Consider the following 20,487-nt stretch of genomic DNA (forward strand, 5'->3'; position numbering starts at 1 on the left):
TTTTGTGTAATGCCAACAGAGTTCAATATAGAAGTAAAAGCCCTTGTCAGTGGATCCTCCGCATTATCAAAATGTATGTTAAAGTCTCCTACCATTATTATTTTGTCACTACTAACTGCTAAATTTGCTGTAAAATCTGTGAAATCTTTTAAGAAATCTGAGTAAGGCCCTGGTGGTCTATATACATTTGTTAGGGAAAATGAACTTTTATTTTCAGATGGACTAATTACATTAATAGACAGCATCTCAAATGAATTAAAGATATCTAAGTATTTCTGATGAATTTCTAAACAATCACGATATATTATACATATTCCTCCTCCTCTGCCTGACAATCTAGGTTTATGTATATAACTATATCCCACAGGAGTGGCTTTGTTTAGAGATAAATAGTCACCAGATTGAATCCACGTTTCAGTTATCAATCAATCAATCAAATTTTATTTATACAATATATGTATTTTATTTATACAGCTTTACAAGTGCCGAGTCCTAGCCCCCAGTGAGCAAGCCAAGGGCGACATAGAATATCAATTTTCTGGTCAGTTATAAGTTCATTCATAAAAACTGCTTTAGAGTTGAGTGATCGAATATTAATTAATCCAATTTTCAGATCGGTCATATAGGTAATAATTGGATGTGAAGTTTGAATATTAGTTAAAAACTTAGGATGGACTATTTTCTTATGATTTAGTTTAACCCGGGGCACAGACACAGTCTCAATCCTATGGGATCTTGGTGACGCCTCTAAGCAGCTCGCAGACAGACGGTTTAGCCCGTTAGTCTGCGGCCTGGTCGCGACTCTGGTTAGTCAGCAGCTCCTAGTACTACACTGCCCACTAACTAACAGGCTACGGGCTATGCTGCAAGATAACAGGGCAGTGCCATCCCGGGTAGGGTGGACACCGTCCCTGCCTAAAAGATCAGGCTTGCCCTCGAACTCTTTCCAATTATTAATAAAGCCCACTTGATTTTCGGAGCACCACTTGGACATCCAGCGGTTTAACGACGTGAGCCTGCTGTATTGCTCATCACCGCGCCGCATTGGGATGGGGCCAGAGCAGATTATGGCATCGGACATCGTCTGGGCTAATTTACCCACCTCTTTAACATTAGCCTTAGTCACTTCTGACTGCCGCAGACGTATATCGTTGGCCCCTACATGTATAACTATCCTAGAGAATCTCCTATGGGCTAACAGTCTAAGGTTGCCACTAATGTCCGGCGCTCTGGCTCCCGGTAAACAGCTAACTGTAACCGCCGGTGCCCCTACAGGAATAGCGACTTTCACGTGCCGAACTATAGAGTCTCCTATCACCAGAGTCTCCTCAGCGGGTGTAACACTGAGCGGGGCAAACCTGTTGGACACGTGAACCGGGGAGTGGTGCTCTGGTGGGCTAGCGCTGGCGTTAGCGGTAGCTGCAGCCCTCGCTCTCCGACTACGCCGCCGAGACGTCACCCATTTGCCCCGCTGTGAGGGCTCTATCGCCGGAGTCGCGGAGGCGCTAGTTCTCCCTGGCGCGTCCACAGCTACTACAGACCCTGTCTCTCTATCCCTTAATAATGAGTGGACGCAGCGCTCTAAGCTTTCCACTTTCGCCACAAGAGAAGTAACTAACTGGCACCTCTCACAAATACTATCACTATTACTATCAGTGGCGAATGGGTCTAGACTAAACATGCCACACTCCGAACAGGGAAACAAACCAACACCAGCCATGAATAAATCAAAACACTTACCGTGTCTAGCCGATTTATACAAACTTACGCTAGCTGATTTTTTAAAGCAGAAAGTTGATCAGCGGCCGGAATATTCAACTGCCCGTCTTGACGGTGGAAGTACTATCTGTAAAAAATTATCTAGGAAGGCAAAAAAAACATTAGCACGTAAACAGATTAGTACACTTTAGAAAAACAATTTCAAAATTCGCTCTGCAGCAGCGTCGGCAGGAAGTAGCGTCAGCAGGAACTAGTTAGCACATGAGCTAAAATCTCACGAAAAAAAAAACGTGTTTCTTTTTTTCATTTTAGTACTTGTCATTGTCCATATTCATGCTTTAATAAAATTGTCATTTTTAAATCTCTCTCTTTGTCCCGTGGTACCCATGGACCTGTGTTAATTCTCTGGGTGTAATTCCCAGGGTGGCGTAGTTGGTCATAACAATTTCATATTTGATTTTTAATAAATTATTAGATAACTCCACTCCTCCTCCTCTCCCGTGCACCACGTCACATTTGCATATGTGTGTAAGAAAGCTTTGGGTGGTTTTTCTGTTTCCCATGAATTTCTGTCTCTTGTTTGTTTCTAGGCCGTCTGTGTCTGGCCCCATGCAGTCTGTCTCTCTATGAGCTTCTTAATTTTTTATGAATTCTATAATGGGTTTTTGCAGGCTATATTGGGCTTCTGTCCTATCCATAGCAGAGCAGGTCTGTTGTGTGGAGCAGATTGCATCTGGAACAGGCCACTGTCTGAAAAAAGAGTTATTATCGAATGTGTTCTGAAGTAGAATTGGAGGAGAAGCACAAATGAAGGCTGCTCCTTTTCTGAGAACTCAAAAGATGGTATTAAAAAACACCTGTGGCTTTAGCTGTGAGTGCACACACATAAACACACACATAAGCACACACACACACACACACACACTCACTCACTCTCTCTCTCACACACACACACACACGAGTGCCTTAAAGACCAGAGGCAGGATGTAATCTCTTCATCATGGAGGGATGTGGAGACAAAGGGAAAAGCTGACATTTAATAAAGTCCACAGCAGTGACTGGATTATAGTCAGGTGTGTGTGTGTGTGTGTGTGTGTGTGTGTGTTGGGGGGGGGGGGGGGGGGGGGGTAAATGAATGTGTGTGTGTGTGTGGGAGCGAGAGAGAGTGGGATTTTGTGTGGGTAGGTGTTGCTCAGATTATTGCAGTGTTGTTGAAGTGAAAGATGTGAGTGATGAGTTAACGGCAAGCAGTGTGTATTCATTTGTGGTGTGAATGTGTATGTGTCTGTGGTGTGTGTCCATCCATTTGTAATGTGCAAGATGGAGTTTTTGTGGCAGCATGCTAATACCACCTTCACACCCTTTAATTCTGCTCTGCTCTAAATAAAATAAACATTTGCCTATAAGAATGAAATGACTGGCTCTTCATAAACCACATGTTTTACTGTGAATAAAAAATGGAAGAAAATTACTGGTGCCTAAGTGATGCTGAAAACAGCCCATACTTCCCTAAAGGATGCTGCTGTTCCTTCCTTAAATAACATTTTGCTTATAGCTTGAGATTCTATACTGCACCTTTAATATCAAGAGTCCTGTGTGAGCCTTTTAGCTGTGGTAAATGTGATCACAATGTTCAATGTGTTATACATGTTCCTTTGTGTGTACATAATGTGTGTTTGAACATGTGTGTGTGTGTGTGTGTATGTTTGTCATCCTGCTCTTCAGGACATCTCTGAATGTTTACAGACAAGGATACACATGGGGGGTTCCTAAGCCAGTTCATTGACCTATTCGTCCTCAGAATACATTGTGTGTGTGTGTGTGTGTGTGTGTGTGTGTGTGTGTGTGTGTGTGTGTGTGTGTGTGAGAGAGAGAGAGAGAGAGAGAGAGAGAGAGAGAAAGAAAATGTTCTTCCATTGTGTTCACCTTTGCAGCATCCTGCCATCTTCTGACTGCTAACACATGACATATGCCACCTAACCACTGGTCCTGCCAGTAGTTGAGCTGATGCTGCCATGACAGAAACAGCCATAGACCCAGAGGAGTAACTGAGGCTTCCACATCTACACTGGAGTAGCTACTTGGAGTAAGCACAACATAATAAAGCAGAGGATTTGGGCCCAAACATTTGTGAAGCAGCTTTGTGACAAATTGTGTTGTGTTAAGTACTATATAAATATGTTTGATTTTATTTTTAAATATGACTGTTGACTTTCACTCACATACACAAATACAAACATCTTAGCACTGCCTGCACAACCAGAAAGGGTTCGGTCAAGATCTCTGATACTCTGAGCTACTGAGTCATATCTATGAAATATTACTATAGAGAAGGACAGTGAAGGACAGAATGTTTAGTAAAGGAGAGGGGGAATTGTGAGATAAAGTGAGAAAGTGGGAGATTCAGTGCAAACTCTATTTCAATCAGAATGCTGATGTCATCCCTTAATGAACTTGTATCAGTCATAGATAGATAGATAGATAGATAGATAGATAGAGAGTGAGTGAGTGAGTGAGTGAGTGAGTTACTTATTGTGTGCCACACAGAAAACAAAATGGTAAGCAGGACTGAAACAAAGAGACAGAGGGAAAAAGTGAAGGAGAGAATGAAAAAAAGACTTAACACCTCACACTGGCAGTCATGGTCAAGGGAAGTAAGCCTGTTCTCCAGATTTTTTTAATCAAAGATTCAATCCAACTAAAAGGCATGAGTGGCGTACCTCCCACAGGCAACCATTACCCAAGAACAGAGAGATCCGACTATAGAATAGACATGTAACTGCTCTCCCTCGTGCAGCTGTCTGTCTGAGTGTGAGAGGTTGAAGGGGAACTCGCTCACTGCTGACACTGTAAAAGTGGTACTCAGAGTGCACAAACCATCTAACCATTTTTTTTGTTTTTGTTTTTTTCTTTTTTTACTGAATTAAAAAAAAAAGGAATCGAGGACGCAAAACAACTTAACCAAGTTTATCAATCGAAATACAAAAACTCATCAGTGTTGTTGCCTACAGTGAAGAATGCTACCAAGGGTTAGAGCAGTATTGTAAAGGGAACTCTAAGCAATGAGAATAAAACTACAGACCAATGACTGTGATACAGAGATCTGAAGAACAGCTCATAGTAGCATGAGGTCAGCACCAGCAGAAGACTACCAACCTATGGAAAATGTAGATGCTGAAAGGATTCAGCATACCCTCACCAAACAACTTGAAGCCTACCATCATCACAGGCTCTGTGGATTCAGTGAGTGACCATGAAATGGAAGGTCCATTGGTATTTGATTCAAATGGGAAGCATAAACAAAGGAAATGCCTCCTGTACCACACCAGTGATGTAATATTACTGTCCAAACATGAAAGATCCTTTGCAACAAAGCACCCAGAGGAAAAAGCACATACAAGCACCTAATCGTAACCAGAGACACACATGAGGCTATTTGAGGATGAGCCCCTGCCGCAAACAGCAGGGCAGAAAGCTCAAACCTGACGACGCTGCCATCTGTTTTGCAGCATAGACCTAAAATCATGTTATCATGTTGCCTTCCATCTGTCTTCAAGAACACAACAGTGGTATCCATGCTGAAGAAATACACACTAAAAGCTCTGACATCAACAGCTACTAGTATCTTTCCTTACTCTCAAAGATTCTCTCAAAGTGTTTTGTCTATAACTTATTGTCTCTCTTTTCAACCAGAACTAACTTCAAGACCCAAATCAGTCTAGATTCAAATCAGCACACTCTACCAAATCCGCTGTGTGTAAGTGAATGAGAAGCTCAGAGCAGATCCACCAAAATGACAGATATTGATTCCTCTAGACCGCTCTGCTGCCTTCAATATGATGAATGACAAAAATGTCCTTTTTTGACCTAAGAATCACTGGCTCATCAAGGCAATGATTTGAGTACTTCCTAGAGGTATACTCGTAACATGGAAGGGATCATGAAGGGGATCCATATCCTTGCCATGTGGACTCCACACTGGTGTCCCAGGCTCACTTCTGCATCCTCTTTTCTTTTTTCTTTCTTCCATAGGTTTGCCTGCCACTGCTATGCTGCTGAAACTCAACTAATCATGTTTATTCGTCTTTATGACACACCAGTTTTTTATTGACATCTTGGCCATGACTCAGTCATGCAAGTCTCTTCTCTTCACTCATATTCAGAGAATTTGGTCTTTTCTCTCTAGAGAGACCATACAAGCACCTTTTCATTCTTTTGTCATCTCCATGTTTAACTCTCTGCTAGCAGGTCTTTCTGATCAACATGGTCTTCAATGCTACCAAGTTTTTCCACATTAATATACTACTGCGGTATTTCAGTGGATTCCTGTAGCTGCTTGTATCAGATTTAGAACTCTGATGGTTTTCATCATAGCCAAAAGTGGACCAGCTCCTTCCTAGCAAGTCAATGGTCAAAATTAACACATGCCCTTTGAGCATGGCTTTGCTTGAAGCACCATTGTTCAAAATTCATGGAAGTCAAGCATCAAATTTCTGTTGGCCATCTAAACAGTGGAGTCCCTTGATATTGTCAAAATCTTAAATTGAACCTAACCATGTAACAAAACTTTACATTTGTATTTGAACTAAATCCATTATTAGGGTCATCTATACAGTCCAGGGCCAGAGGGCCAACACTTGTAAATCCAGAACAACAGAAAGCTGTGACATTGGAACAGATGCAGCAGTAGTCGGGGGTGTGGCTGTGTATTCTTGTCCATAACAAAAGATAATACACACAACACAGCTCAAAAAAACCACAAAGCACTTCTTAAACAACTCAAGGCGCGATAAGCGCGCTAGTCCCATTTGACTTGGCTTGGAGGAGTGACATAGCTCTCCAACAAGCAGGTATGCAAGCTCTCTCTCTCTCTCTCTCTCTCTCTCTCTAGGCCCAAGGCATGCATAGCACTGGATGTTGGGACCTGCAGGCATTTAATCAGAGTAGTCAATGAGGAACACCTGTGTGATTAGAAGGTGGGGGATTGTGAGCAGGGTAGTGTACGCAAAGTGGAGTGTGCTTGAGTGGGCGTCTCCCATGAGAGGGACGGCCGGCCGACCATGACAAAAGCAAACCACGATAACTAGAATCACAGTCAACACCATACAATGCAATACAATGACAGCACATGAAAGAAAACCAAAATTAAGCCAAAGCCTATGACATGGTGGCTATGGTGACAAGGACACTAGGGAGGGCCAAATGTAACACAAACCACTTACAAAGTGCACAAAGTTAGCCTTCATCCAGGATGTCAGGTCAAATTCAACAATAAGACAAACTGAAAAAATGTTAACAACTGCAACAACAAAAACAGACAAGCTGTAATAATCACAAAGTGCTGTAGCGTGAAGAATGCAGAAGACGTTTCATTTCCTTGCTCTGAGGGCCTACTGTCATAATCACAGGAAATGCATTGCCTCATAAAGTTTGAAACTAACCATCTCTGGTCCTTCAAGGGTCTTGCATCGTGAAAAATGCTAAGAAAGGTTTTCTTTCTGACTCTCTACTGGGGACCCAAAGTTCATGACCCCAGGACAGAGGAAACCATTCTTATCAGATTCACCAGGACCTAGTCGGAGGAATTATGGCTTTCACCAAGGAAGAGGGCCTCATTTATGGCCTCCTCTGTTTACCTAAGCATGTAGGGTTAGAGTTAGTATCATCTTTGGAATTTGTGAACAGACCTATATCCCAAAATGCCATAATTAACCATGTTTCTTATAACTCTATATTCTGGGATACAGTAGGTACTGGTTTCTAACCCCTTTTAGAGGAAGCAGCCCTTCAAAACTATTCCAAAGCCACCAAACGTGGACACATTCTAATAAAGAAAAGGATTAAATTGTAGCTGAAGAATACAGGATTATCTAATCATAGAGCCAGCAGTATTCAGTTTCTGGAACCTTACTAAGCAATACTACACAGTGCTATCAGGACAGATGTTTGAACAGAAAATTTTAATTCTGTCTCATTATTCTTAAAATGATTATGTGAATTGTGTTCCATATTAATTAGTATATATCATATTTCCCATGTTTACCATGTTATTCCCTTGTGAGACTAATATCACATCTCTTTCATTCTCATTAGTGTAATATAACTAGGGGTGAGCATAGATTAATTTTTTAAATCTAGATTAATCTCATTGAAATCTTGAAATTAATCTAGATTAATCTAGATTAATATATATTAAAATGGCTCATATGCGTGCTACCCAAGTAATGACTAAAAGTCAGTTTTTGAGATAGGGTTTCTTAATACAGAGGGTGCTGTCACGGTGAGTCGGCCCGGACGCCACCAGAGGGCGTCCCAAGCGACCCGCACAAGCACCACCACGCCCCCCATCTCACAACACACACCCTCACAGCGCAGGACACTCCCACGCTCCCAATCACCTGTGTTCTAACACCTGTTCCGTGTTAGGCTCTCCCTTTATATTCCCACAGGTCGATCCTTCTAGCGCTGCTCATTCTCCTGCCTCAGCGCCTCGCTACATGGGAGAGTTCTGTCACTGCTACCCAAAGAGCTTTACTTCGGTGTTCACATTTCTGTTGTTACTGTTTTTGCCTTTGAGCCTGAGTCTTTTTGTTGTTGTTTTGATATGGATAATAAACCCGAGCATCCTTTACCTCTGCGTCCGTCCCAGCGTCACAGGTGCATTAGACCAGGGGCTCATCTCCTGTTTCCAAAATGCATCAATGACTGCTGAGAAAGCTGTTCTATTTTGATACTTGAAGAAAAAAAAGATGCTCAATAAAATGTAGGCTACTCATGTTCAACGGTTTATTCAGTTAAACATGAATTTGTAAGCCTACATACTGTACATTAAAAGGGTTTGATAACATGTTTATTCAGCTAAACATGATATTTGAAATGTAAGCCAACATTTAGTACATTTAACCTCACGGACGTAATTTGGGGGGGACTTTTTCAAAAGCCGGTTTTGGTCCTCTGCCGTTTTAACGGTTAAAAAGAAATAGCGACGAATCTAGCGCTAGGACCATGCAGAAAACGACCGCTCCGAGCTCCGCTCCGGTAACACTTTACGTTCCTAAAAATTAATTTTCCATGAAGCAAATCTGGCGACTTCGTGGCTGCATCCATGTAAACACACGTACGATTTGTAATTCACAGGTTTGAAAACTCGTTCTTGCTCCTACTGTGCACTTTGGTTAGGAATACAGCCGAGCTAAACTATCAAGTTGAAAGTCATCATAGTTTGCTTACCCATTTTGACCCAGTTCCCAACCCAACTTTAAGAGTAGATTAACGGCGATAATTTTTATATCGCCCGATAAGAGTATCAAATTAACGAACGCCGTTAACGGCCCACCACTAAATATAACGTAATGTAATCTGGTTATTGTTACTACTAAGTTGATTGCCTCCTCAGCTCCAGTATGGTGAGTTAAGGAAGACTGTTAAGTCATAGATGTCTTTGGAAGTGTGAACACTATTGAAATGCCTTAACTAATATATCCTGACAAACCAACTCTTCCTTATTCCTAAGTGATGTACTTTTCCATGTCTGTTGATATGTAATTTAACTTTCCCTGTCTTTGCCATGGTTCTGTATCTTAGTTGTTTCATTGCTTTTATTTCCAACTGGAGGGAAATGCCTTAACTGAATATGCATAAGCATGACAGGCTAGTCCGTCTTCCCGCAAATGCCCTTGGATCAATACTAAAACTCCGTAACCTAGTAAGAAAAAGTTAGCTGACTTAGGAGTTGGAAAGAAGCCAAAACATCGCTACAAGAAATGTGCCTGGATTTCCACTAAAACGTCAATCTTAAGGAATCCAAGAACTAAGTATATAAGTATATTAAGTAAAGCCTAACATCCGTTTAGCCGTGAGTTCGTTTAAACTCACATAATTTGCATAATTTGGCAAACTTATCTGGCCTCCCGCGTTCGTTTGTAGAGTTAGGATTAGTTCTGTCTTCAGAAGAAATTAATACAAATTCTTCTGGCATTCATAAAAACTGGCAAATGAGCACACCTGTCTAAGTCCACGAAAGGCTGGATTATTCAACCAAGTGTACAGCGTAATGGGCCCGCTCATACAATGTTGCTCAACTTCACCGAACAGCTGGATTACTGTGAGTGCTTGGTACAACCTCGGAAAGTATGCAAGGGTACCCAAAAAAAAAAAACAAAAAAACAATGGACCTCAAAATACCGCGTATTCTTACCAGCTCCAGTGGACAGTGTTGCGCTTTTGCTTTTTTTTTGCTTCAAAGAAATAATTAGAAACAACAAACCAATTTACTACAAACAAAATCTTATTTGTACTGAAATATCTCTGGAGACCTCACAAATACAAAACATGTATATGCTCCCCACCCTAAGAGGTAGAGATCGGAGAAAATAACTGCTAAACTGCAAGCTTATATGCCAATTCTTCTTCTATCTGCCTTGCACTTTCAGTAATCTTCCATTCCATAGGCTATATGGAGTTGTTTTTCATACCTGTATGACGTTTAGCTTCTTGACAGCAAAAATCTGTGCCAAAAAATAAGAAAAATATAGCCGCAAGCGGCGATTGGCGGGTTCACACACAAATAGGCATATTTTGGCCTCAATAGGCAAAAGGAAGCCCAAAAGGTCCTTTAGACCTAAAAGTGAAAAGAAGCTGTTTGGGTTTGGCCAGTGTGTGCTCTACAGATAGTGTGTGATGACATCTGCGTGTGTCAGAAAGGGAGACACAGAAATAGCACATCTGGCTAGGGCTGCATCTATGTGAACAATATAGGAAGGCCTGAATGTGTCTATACATGATTGGGCCTGTATATTACAGACAGAGAGAGATTGAGGGTGCCAGAGACTATGCTTTGTTAATTCACTCCTTGCAAACCTTGCACACCTAACATGACTGCCCGTGTATTCAAGGTATGAATGTAGTCTGCAAAGCCTGCCATAACATGACTGACATGACTGGCATGACTGACATAACTGATATGACTGGCATGACTGAAATGACATCACTGGCATGATGAACAAAAGTAATATGACTGATATGACTGACATAACTGGAATGAGTGACATGACTGGCATCACTGTAATGACATGACTGATAAGACTGACATGACTTATGTCTGACATGACTGGACTGACATGACTGATATGACTGGACTGAAATGACTGACATGACTGGACTGACATGACTGTTATGACTGGACAGATATGCATACAAACTATACATACATTTAGGTAGAAGTGTGTGTGTGTGTGTGTGGTAGTGTATGTACTCAAACTATGACAACATATACTAATACATACATACATAAGTATACATAGAAACTATACATACATATAGGTATAAAGGTGTGTGTGTCTGTGTGTTTGTGTAAGAGAGAGACAAAAAAGAAGCCAAATATCAGTTTGTATGAGCATGTGTTAGTCACTGAGATATGGGTGGGTATGGCTAGGGAAGTGTCATTGTGAATGCTATAGGAAGGCCTGCTTGCGCCTGTATGTGTGTGTGCCTGGTTAATAGACACAGAGAGATCTAGGTAGCCAGAGCAATGTTTACTTAGGGCACAGAGATGGGAGGGGGAATGTGGGTGAGAGTGTGAGAGAGACTGAGAGTGTGAGTTTCAGCTTGCGTGCGTGTGAGAAGGAGAAGGTGACAGAGGGACTTTACATGCATTTTTATGCATTGTATATAATACTGCACTGTAGAGCCATACGATAACCGATTTAGATGAAACTTGACAAATTTGTTCAGGATGGGATTCTGAATGGGCTTGTGCATTTTGGTCAGAATTGGATAAAATATGAAAGAGCTTTAAGAATATGAATATTATATGTATTGATGCTGTCCATTAAAAAAATATTTAGCAGGTATAAGTGTCCTCAAATCCAAAATCTTTGGATTGTTTTTTGATTTCACACTCTGTAGAGTATTATAAGACTTTGCTTGACATGATAGTATGAAAATCCTAGGAGCAGTATGAAAAGTGATGATTTCAAACTATTATTAACTGTAAATAAACTGTGCATTTTTTAATAGGACATGTAATGGGAAAGTTGTTCGCACTACTGCAAGGAATCAAAAGAGTCCAATTGCATGTTCCCAAGTGGAATTATGTAGGGGATATACTCGCTTTTTTTGCAATAGCGCCCCCCAGTGGCCAATCGACACCCGGCTGGATTATGTCATAGGGGGCGTGCACTTGTCCACACCCAAGAGGTTTTGTGCAGATCGACCAATGGTAAGCCTGTCAAACGCGTGCCGATCACTGATTGGCCGATTACGTCAGCCATTTTGGAAGTATGGCATGTCTGCTTTAGGACCTGGTTCCCAGAGGCCCATAGATGATGTCTGCCAAGTTTCATGTGGATCGGCCAATCTGAGTGCATGGGGCAAATTTTTGCATGTTATAGCGCCCCCTAGCAGGTGAGGTATGGCAACCTCTGCGAGCTGCCCCAGACCCTCACAGGGAAGCTGTCTGTGAAGTGCCATCTCATTACATGCAAGTTTTCTTAAGTTAGAGCTCCATATGTGCAAAATTTACTATTGAATTTACGCCCCCTCATTTGATTGGCTTATACTGACTAGGTAGTGAAGAAATTAGCATTTTTGTTGGATACATTTTAAAGTTCAGACTCTTCTGAACGTTTTGATACCACATATGTGCATGTATGTGAAAAATCCAGGGACTAGTTCGCGCTCAAAGATGTGTGTGATTTTGCACATTATGCAAATTAACTCGAAATCTAAGTGGGCGGAGCTTAATGGTTGTATATTAATTGTCCTATTGAATTTAGTCAAGGAATGTATAGGAACTGGAATTTTGGTTCTAGGACCTACGGTGTAGGAGATATGGACAAAAAGTCAATGTGGTCTGCTATAGCGCCACCATCAGGCCAATTTGGGTCCCTGTATGGGAATCTGGTCCTTGGAGTTAACTGAACCTTTTTGCCAAGTTTGGGGTTTCTAGGCATTACGGTCTAGGCTGCACAATGCGTTTTAGGTCAAAAAATGGGACAAAGAATAAGAAAAATAAGAAAAATACCAGCAATTACAATAGGGTTCCCACACTATGTGTGTGTGAACCCTAAATATAAACAAAACAAGAAAAAGAATGGTTGAATCAAGCAAAATTATCTGCCAGTATAGTGAGAAAATTTAGCTTGATAAGAATTCTTGAATGGCCTAGGAGTGAGGACCGTAACAGTGGTGTAGGTGAACAGCAGCGCAAATGTTAGTGATGATGGGACTACAGAAGTGGGTGGTAAAAGGTGTGTTATACAGAAATAGTATTTACAAAGACATTTACATAGACATAACTGGTCTCAGATTCAGGAGTGGCCCAGGCCAACTTAACAAACAGAACTGAACTATAAAATAAACCAAACACTAATTACTCTAACAGAAAACAAACACTCAGTGCTACCCTAACTCCCTAACAAAAACCATACAAACAAACCCAAACCCCAAAACAAAATGGCAGCCACTCCCCACTTACCAGAACACCAACAACACAGAATAGTTACAAAATGTACAACCAGCAGACAATCAGACAGGGACAAAGGCAAAAGCATAAACGAGTACAAAAGCAGTCAAAACCAGATTTCCAAGACGAGGTATATAAATGCAGAATACTAACAACTAACAACACAACCAAGGAGCAAAATGTCTCGCTAAGAGGTACTGGGAAGGCCCTTTTATAGTATGAAGGGTAGGAGTGGCATGGAGTCTGGAGCGGAGTCTGGAACAGAGTCTGGAACGGAGTCTTGCACACAGAACAGACAGCAAACACCACATACAAACATGTGCATAGGACATAACAACAAGAAAAAAAAATCTTTATCTTGTACTCTCAAAAAACACTAAAAATGACTTAATTTAAGCAAAACCTACCTAATCAAATATTGTAAAAAAATATCCATAAATGCCAAAACTATTAATCTTGTTTTAAGCAAGATATTTATGACTGATCTTGAAATTATCCAGGAAAACTTATTTTGAGCTATATTTTACTAGTATTAGAAAGTTTTGTGTATCATAATAAGCTTGTAATGCTCAAAAGTAGCAATTTTTCCCTCAAAAGTAGCTTTGTTTTTCACTCATCATGGCATCCCCTTATTTCAAGTGTATTAAACTCATTTTAAGTTCTAAAACAGTGACATTGTCTTAGATTTTAAATCTAAGATCTAAATAATCTTATTTCACCACCAACTTGAAATAAGATTAGAAAGGGATTTTTAAAGCATTTTAGGATAAAATATGTCCTGAAGTTAGCTGGAAATACTCATATTATGCATTTTTTTTACTCAATAAGAAGTGCTTTTGTATCATAATAATACACAATTCACCTCAGTTAAAGTGCATTTAACTTATTGTAAGCTCTACAATACTGTAGTGATAATGTTCTAGATTTAAAACAACCACATCTTCTTCTTTTGGCAATTCCCGTTTAGGGGTCGCCACAGCGGATCAAACTCCTCCATCTGGCCCTGTCCTCCACTGACACACCAGCCACTCTCATATCCTCTACCACTGCATCCATAAACCTCCTCTTAGGTCTACCTCTCCTCCTCTTGCCTGGAAGTTCCATCCTCAAGACCCTCCTACCAATATACCTCTCCTCCCTCCTCTGTACATGTCCAAACCATCTCAATCTTGTTTCTCTAACTTTATCTCCAAAACATGCTACATGGGCTGATCCTCTAATAAACTAATTTCTGATCCTACACTTCTTTGTCACTTCTAATGGGAATCTCATCTTCTCATCTTCATCTCAGACACCTCCATCTCCCTCACCTGTCTCTTTGTCAGTGCCACTATCTCCAGTCCATACAACATAGCAGGTCTCACTACTGTCCTATAGATCTTTCCCTTCATTCTAGCCGACACCCTTCTATCACAGATCACCCCAGACAATTTATGCCATCCACACCACCCTGCCTGCACTCTCTTCTTTACCTCTCACTTCCTCCATTACTCTGTACCCTTGACCCTAAGTAGTATATTTAAAACAACCACATACTTCAATAAAAAATTCTTGCATAACATAAATATTCTTGCATTAACATAAATATCTGATCAATGTGTCCATACATTATTATTAAAGCCTTAACATTGGGCTACATTCTGAATACAAATGGAAACAGCTTTACTTTCCAGCAAAAGCTTTCCAGTCAGTCATGCTCTTTTTGAAAGATGGTGTGAGGTCTCGCTCATGGATTGTGTCCAAGAGGACCTTCGTTTGTATGACAGAAAGCAGTGTAGCTACGCACCTGGGTTAAGTAAGGTGTATAGTATAATAGTAGGTAATAAGGTGCAAAACACCCTCTGTAACCTTGTCTTTTGAGAGCGTAGTTATCGGTACATCTCCTACAGCCAGGAGGCAGTTGGATGAACTCAAAATAAGGACTGGACAGGAGAGGGGGTGTTTCCTGTAGTCATTGGGGTCTTTTTTTCCTAAAACACATAACATGGACTTCTTTGCATCAGGATGAAGCATTTTTGTTTAAATGATCAATTCTACATAGGTCAATAAAATCTGGTATTAACCAAGTAGTGCATTAATTTTTGCTCACCTGGAGGATGTGCACTAGAGCCTCACTCGCATGCCCTAACTTCTTTGGAGCAGTAGATGAAGAGGGAAACAATGATGGCAGCACATGTAGGATACCGAGACCCTGTTCAACTGTTGAGGATATGAGTTTAGATAATACAAGGTCAAATCTGGGGTGGGTTTCCCGATAACGAACGATCTTAGAAAGTTACGAACAACTTTAAGAACGACGTAACTTTAAGAACGCCAAATTTACGAGTGTTTCCCAAAAGCCTTCGTAGTCTCCAAATTTACGAACGAGTTCTAAGTAGTTCTTAGTTGACTCCGCCTCTGCAGCTGCACTGGAAAATCTCCGCTAGTCAAAAACCGAACCACCGATTTACATACATTTTTTCATAATTACGCCGCAAAAGCATCATTGGCAAAATGACAATCATAAAAACTAACAACTAATAAGTTGACATTTCAAGTATAAGGAAAAAATGAGTAGAACATATTATTACCTTTGCAATTCTGACCGATCGTAGGCTTTTATCAAGGCTATAAATAGGGCACACAATTAACCTTTCACACGTTATTCAACCCATGGCAAACAAGCAGAGAAAATTAAACTTTCTGTCGAGTGAACTGAGCCAAAAACAAAAGTATAGCCTACTGTTTTCAATAGCTCGAGGAAGTTCATCAAATTCAGAAAAAAAAACAAAAAAAAAGTAGTCAAGTCAAAAATAAGGGGGCAGGACTCAGAAAGGAGAGGGCTAAGACTGGTGGAGGTCAAATGTCCACAAGTGCCTTCACTGTTGAGGAGGAGAAGGCACTGGGGATACTGGGCCCCACAGCTACTGAAGGGACACCAGGGGATTTGATACAAGCTTCAGAGTGGATACCCACTGTCAGCTAGTATATATATATATAGTATATATATATATATATATATATATATACTGTTCTGCATATATATATAGTATAAAATACTATATATATATAATATATATATATATATTTTATATATATAGTATTTTATACTATATATATATACTATATATATATGCAGAACAGTCTGTGGCATAAAATCGGAGGGCGGTCAGTAACTGCGTCGTGGAGCTAAGGGCAAAATTCTGTATTCAGGCGAACTACATGGCTTCGTGGATTACGTCGTCTTCTTAAATTATGTCTTCTATTCAAAGCCAGTACTCTGAAGAGCTGCTATGTTCATCACACAAGCACAATTGCTAACCTTAATCCAAGTTACTTATATGTGCTACCGATTAATCAATCCATTTTATTGGTTAAGTTAAAACAAGCTTAATAGGCCAACTTGTATCCATTTCTTTGCAAAGAATACATAAATTTTGAGTCTGAAAGGCTGTTGACTGTACGATGACGAACGGAACGGAGAGACTTAATTAAATATTGGGAAGATATAAACTAATGCTAAATAATTCAAAGTAGTACATTTGATTTCTGTTGACACATTGTGGTATATGCGATGTAAATACTTTAAAAGAAAATAGGCTATTAGGCTAATTATACACATAAACACAAATGTAGTAATGCCGTGATTAAAACCCGCGCGAGTGAAATTAGCGCCTCTATCATTTTTGAAGTAGAACTGCACGAGAGCTTCGAGTTAAGAAATACTTAGTGAGTTACGAATGGGTCCGGAGATTCTTAACTTACGAACGACTATAAGAACGACGTAAGTTCCGAAGAGTTTCAGGAAACACTCGTAAATTTAAGAATATTCGTAAGTACGAGGTTACGAAGTACTTAGAGTTACGAACGTTTCGGGAAACCCACCCCTGATCAACAGTTGACATCTGCTAAAATATAAAAAAGCTGTACAAATAATGGGACAGCCACCATAAATGAAAAGAAGACACCACACTACCACATAAACTTGCCTAATGTCCATCCTAATAACATCAAAACATCGTTGTTTACCTTTGTCCATTCCCATTGGGGGTTTCAGCAGCTTTTTCCACACACCAAAAAACTGCACCGTCTGGCAGAAGTTTTTCCATTTTCAGCTCATCAATGTAGTGGATGTTATCATTGTCCAGAACACGTTGAAGCCCCCCCCCCTTTATAAAAATAAAGACATTTGACTGCATTGGGTAGGAGGAAACTGGCATACAAGACATTGTTTTGTGTGTTGACATGTTTTGAACTAGGTTAGTCAATAATAACTTACATGTCCAGTGTCCTTGAAACAAGGATACGCCTCTAAAATGTACCGTGTTTGTCCTCTTCGCGACTCAGAGTTTTGAAGATTCAGAGTCAATGAATGCTCTTCTGGCTGCAAATTCCAAATCCAGGAGCTGAGAGATGGTTTGGATTTTTCTTCTTACAAAGACTGTAAGGTTCTGTAGTGCTTGGCCATAGTTGCTAGACTGTCTGTGTCTGAAGTGTCGATGTATGCAGGCTTTTTAGCTGTTCTAGTTAGGGCACTGTGCTTGCCTGTGGTTGCTGGACTGTCAGTGTCTGGAATGTCAATGCCAGTGGGCATGTTAGCTGAAGGACAAACATATAGATAATTAAATACATGACATTAATTCATAAAAGTCAGTAACTATAGAAAGTGTGTAGTAATTAGTTTGAAAATCTAGTCTCTATTTTGACACAAGTGGCAACTGTACATATGAACCATGCACATATGCGAGTATCACATTGACTGAAGCTTGGTACGAAAATGTAAAAAATCTGAAATGTCAAGAACTGGTTACATAATTACATTTTATATTGTTTCAAAAAAATCCAATTAAGTTATTTTATTAGTCTTCCAAACAAAAGAAGTGCAAAATATGAACACCACAATTTGTAAATGCAATGTACTCACGTCTGTCATTGCTGCCTGAGTCTGGGGTGCTACTCCCTTCAGAAGGGCAGTCTTGAATGCTACTCCCTTGTGAGGAGCCATCCAGAATCACTGTTGAGTCACTTGAATCAAATTCATCTTGGTCAGGATGGCAAATGTACCAAATGTACTGGTGACCATACTGGTTGCTAGCTCTGGACACTCATCTTGTGATTACAACCTTAGCTGATCTTAAACTTTCTGATGAATCAGATTTATAAGTAGGTTTTTACTTACAAAGGATTTGTATTGGTGTTACTGGTGCATAATAAAATCTGAGGTACATAATTTATGAAAACTCCAGCTGTAACAGAGAGAGTTGACAAATAAATAGATAAAATCGTAAATTTGACTTTCAATATCAGAATTGTGACTGTTATCATAATAAAAACTTATCAAAGTTATTTATTTAAAACGTTTTACCATAATTATGTTATTTAGTTTTAGCCAGGTGAAAGAAAAGGGCTTTATGCAGGGGTTTTTAAAAATTTTGCCTAAATTGAAAAATTCTCAGACTGCTTATAAATTCATCTCTTGGGAGAATACAAAGTTTTACATATCACAACATTGGCGATATTCTCACCTTTAATTCCCATAGGGAAATGTCATATATGACATATATGGCCCTATATCAAGAGTGGGTTTTCTATATATGCTACCTATAAGGAATTGTGTTATCATCACATACATGTATCCTCTGGATATATGTAGATATAGGTTTCCAACATATATGAAATACCCATAATACAATGTGTATATGTATATATATAAAAAACATCTATTATAAACGCTGCAGCGAGGTTACTGACCAAGTCAAGCAGACGGTCTCACATAACACCCATTTTAAAATCCTTACACTGGCTTCCTGTAGAATTCAGGATCCAGTTCAAGATTTTAACTTTAACATACAGAGCACTACACAACACAGCTCCTGTGTATGTCGCTGACCTGCTCCACCCCTACACTTCTATGGAGGGTTATTTGTGACAATATTATATAAATAAATGAACAAAGAAATAATTGTTTAAAACGTTAAATAAATATTTAAAATGAGATTTAATTAATTAAATTATTAATTAAATTATTTAAATATGGAAAGGAAGCATAAATAATTTTATGTAATTAAATTCATCGTTAGTTGATTGTGATATTTGTATTTCATTAATTGTTTAACTTAAATAATTTAATTAATTATTTCATTATTTATTTCATTATTTCAAGCGCGTCGTCGAACCATGAAATAATTAAATCTGTCAACATCAGCCATCAAACTCAGTGGGCGGGCCTAACTCCGATCGATGCAGGCTGATTGGTTAGATTGCACAGTAAGTCATGATAGAGCGATGACAGATGTTCGAGAGCAGCTCTAACGCGCCTTAACCTTTTTCTGATACCGGTGTTCACTGTTTCGAGATAAAAATGTCGAGAAGCTGCCCTGAGCTGTTAAGAGAAGCTGCAGGTTTGATTGAAGAAGCGTTAAGGAACACTCCTGAAGCTCTTAACACCCAGGAGCAGCCTTCAACCTCCACTTCATCACACAGACAACCTGTCCAAGGTCTGTAGTTGGGTGTAGGACAGATTGGGCCTAACATTAACCAGCTTAACACACCAACATGCCGCTTCAGTTATTAGTATACCAGTTAGATAGTCTAGTTAGAGGTATTTTAGATACTGGACTTGCGTGTCTAGTACTGGGGTGTTAAATATGGGCAAACTGTACAACGTTAACAATCAAGTTAGCTGCATCTTTCACAGACACTGATATTTGCTTCAGCAACTGGGCTAGTTCAGCAGGATGGATAATATTATTTGGGTGGTGGGTCATTATTCTTATCACTGCAGTGACTGCACTGGCATAGTGGTGGTGTATGAGGTGTTAGTGTGTGTTTTATTGTGGTGGTGTATGAGGTGTTAGTGTGTGTTGTATTGTGGTGGTGTATGTGGTGTTAGTGTATTGTTGGTGGTGGTGTATGAGGTGTTAGTTAGGCTGACCATATTTTTGTTTGGGAAAACCAGGACACGGGGGGGGGGGGGGGGGGGGGGTGGCGGTCGTAGGTTGTCGAGCGGGGGGGGGGGGGGGGGGGGTGGCGAACGTAGGTTGTCGAGCGAGGGGGGGGGGGGTGGCGAACGTAAGTTGTTGGTTCTCCGCCAGTTGAGTATGGTGAGGCTCAGGGATTCCGTGTCATACAGCGCCGTGCTCAGGGTCCTAGTGCCTGTAGAATTAATGGCCCGATTAACGTAATTTAAAAACCAGGACATTTCCACAGTTTTAAAAAATATCCCGGGACGCCCGGGACAGGACGTGAAATACGGACATGTCCCGGGAAATACGGACGTTTGGTCACCCTAGTGTTAGTGTGTGTCATATTATGGTGGTGGTGGT

General features: G+C 40.2%; 1 protein-coding gene across 1 annotated transcript; it reads right to left on the reverse strand.

Moving 5' to 3' along the window:
* Positions 1-421: 421 nt before the first annotated feature.
* LOC143498123 (uncharacterized) lies at positions 422-15,119 on the reverse strand. The gene is made up of 2 exons (XM_076993687.1): positions 15,032-15,119; positions 422-1,860 (listed from the first exon to the last, which is right to left on the reverse strand). Exon 2 carries the CDS (start codon positions 1,718-1,720, stop codon positions 812-814), a length of 909 nt encoding a protein of 302 aa, XP_076849802.1. The 5' UTR covers positions 1,721-1,860; positions 15,032-15,119; the 3' UTR covers positions 422-811.
* Between the last annotated feature and the right edge of the window lie 5,368 nt (positions 15,120-20,487).

This window comes from Brachyhypopomus gauderio, chromosome 2 (genome assembly GCF_052324685.1).
Source record: "Brachyhypopomus gauderio isolate BG-103 chromosome 2, BGAUD_0.2, whole genome shotgun sequence".
Taxonomy (NCBI): Eukaryota; Metazoa; Chordata; class Actinopteri; order Gymnotiformes; family Hypopomidae; genus Brachyhypopomus; species Brachyhypopomus gauderio.

What these genes read in the sequence shown, in the direction of transcription:
- LOC143498123 (XM_076993687.1), bottom strand. Translation starts at nt 1,720, where the DNA reads ATGGCTGGTGTTGGTTTGTTTCCCTGTTCGGAGTGTGGCATGTTTAGT.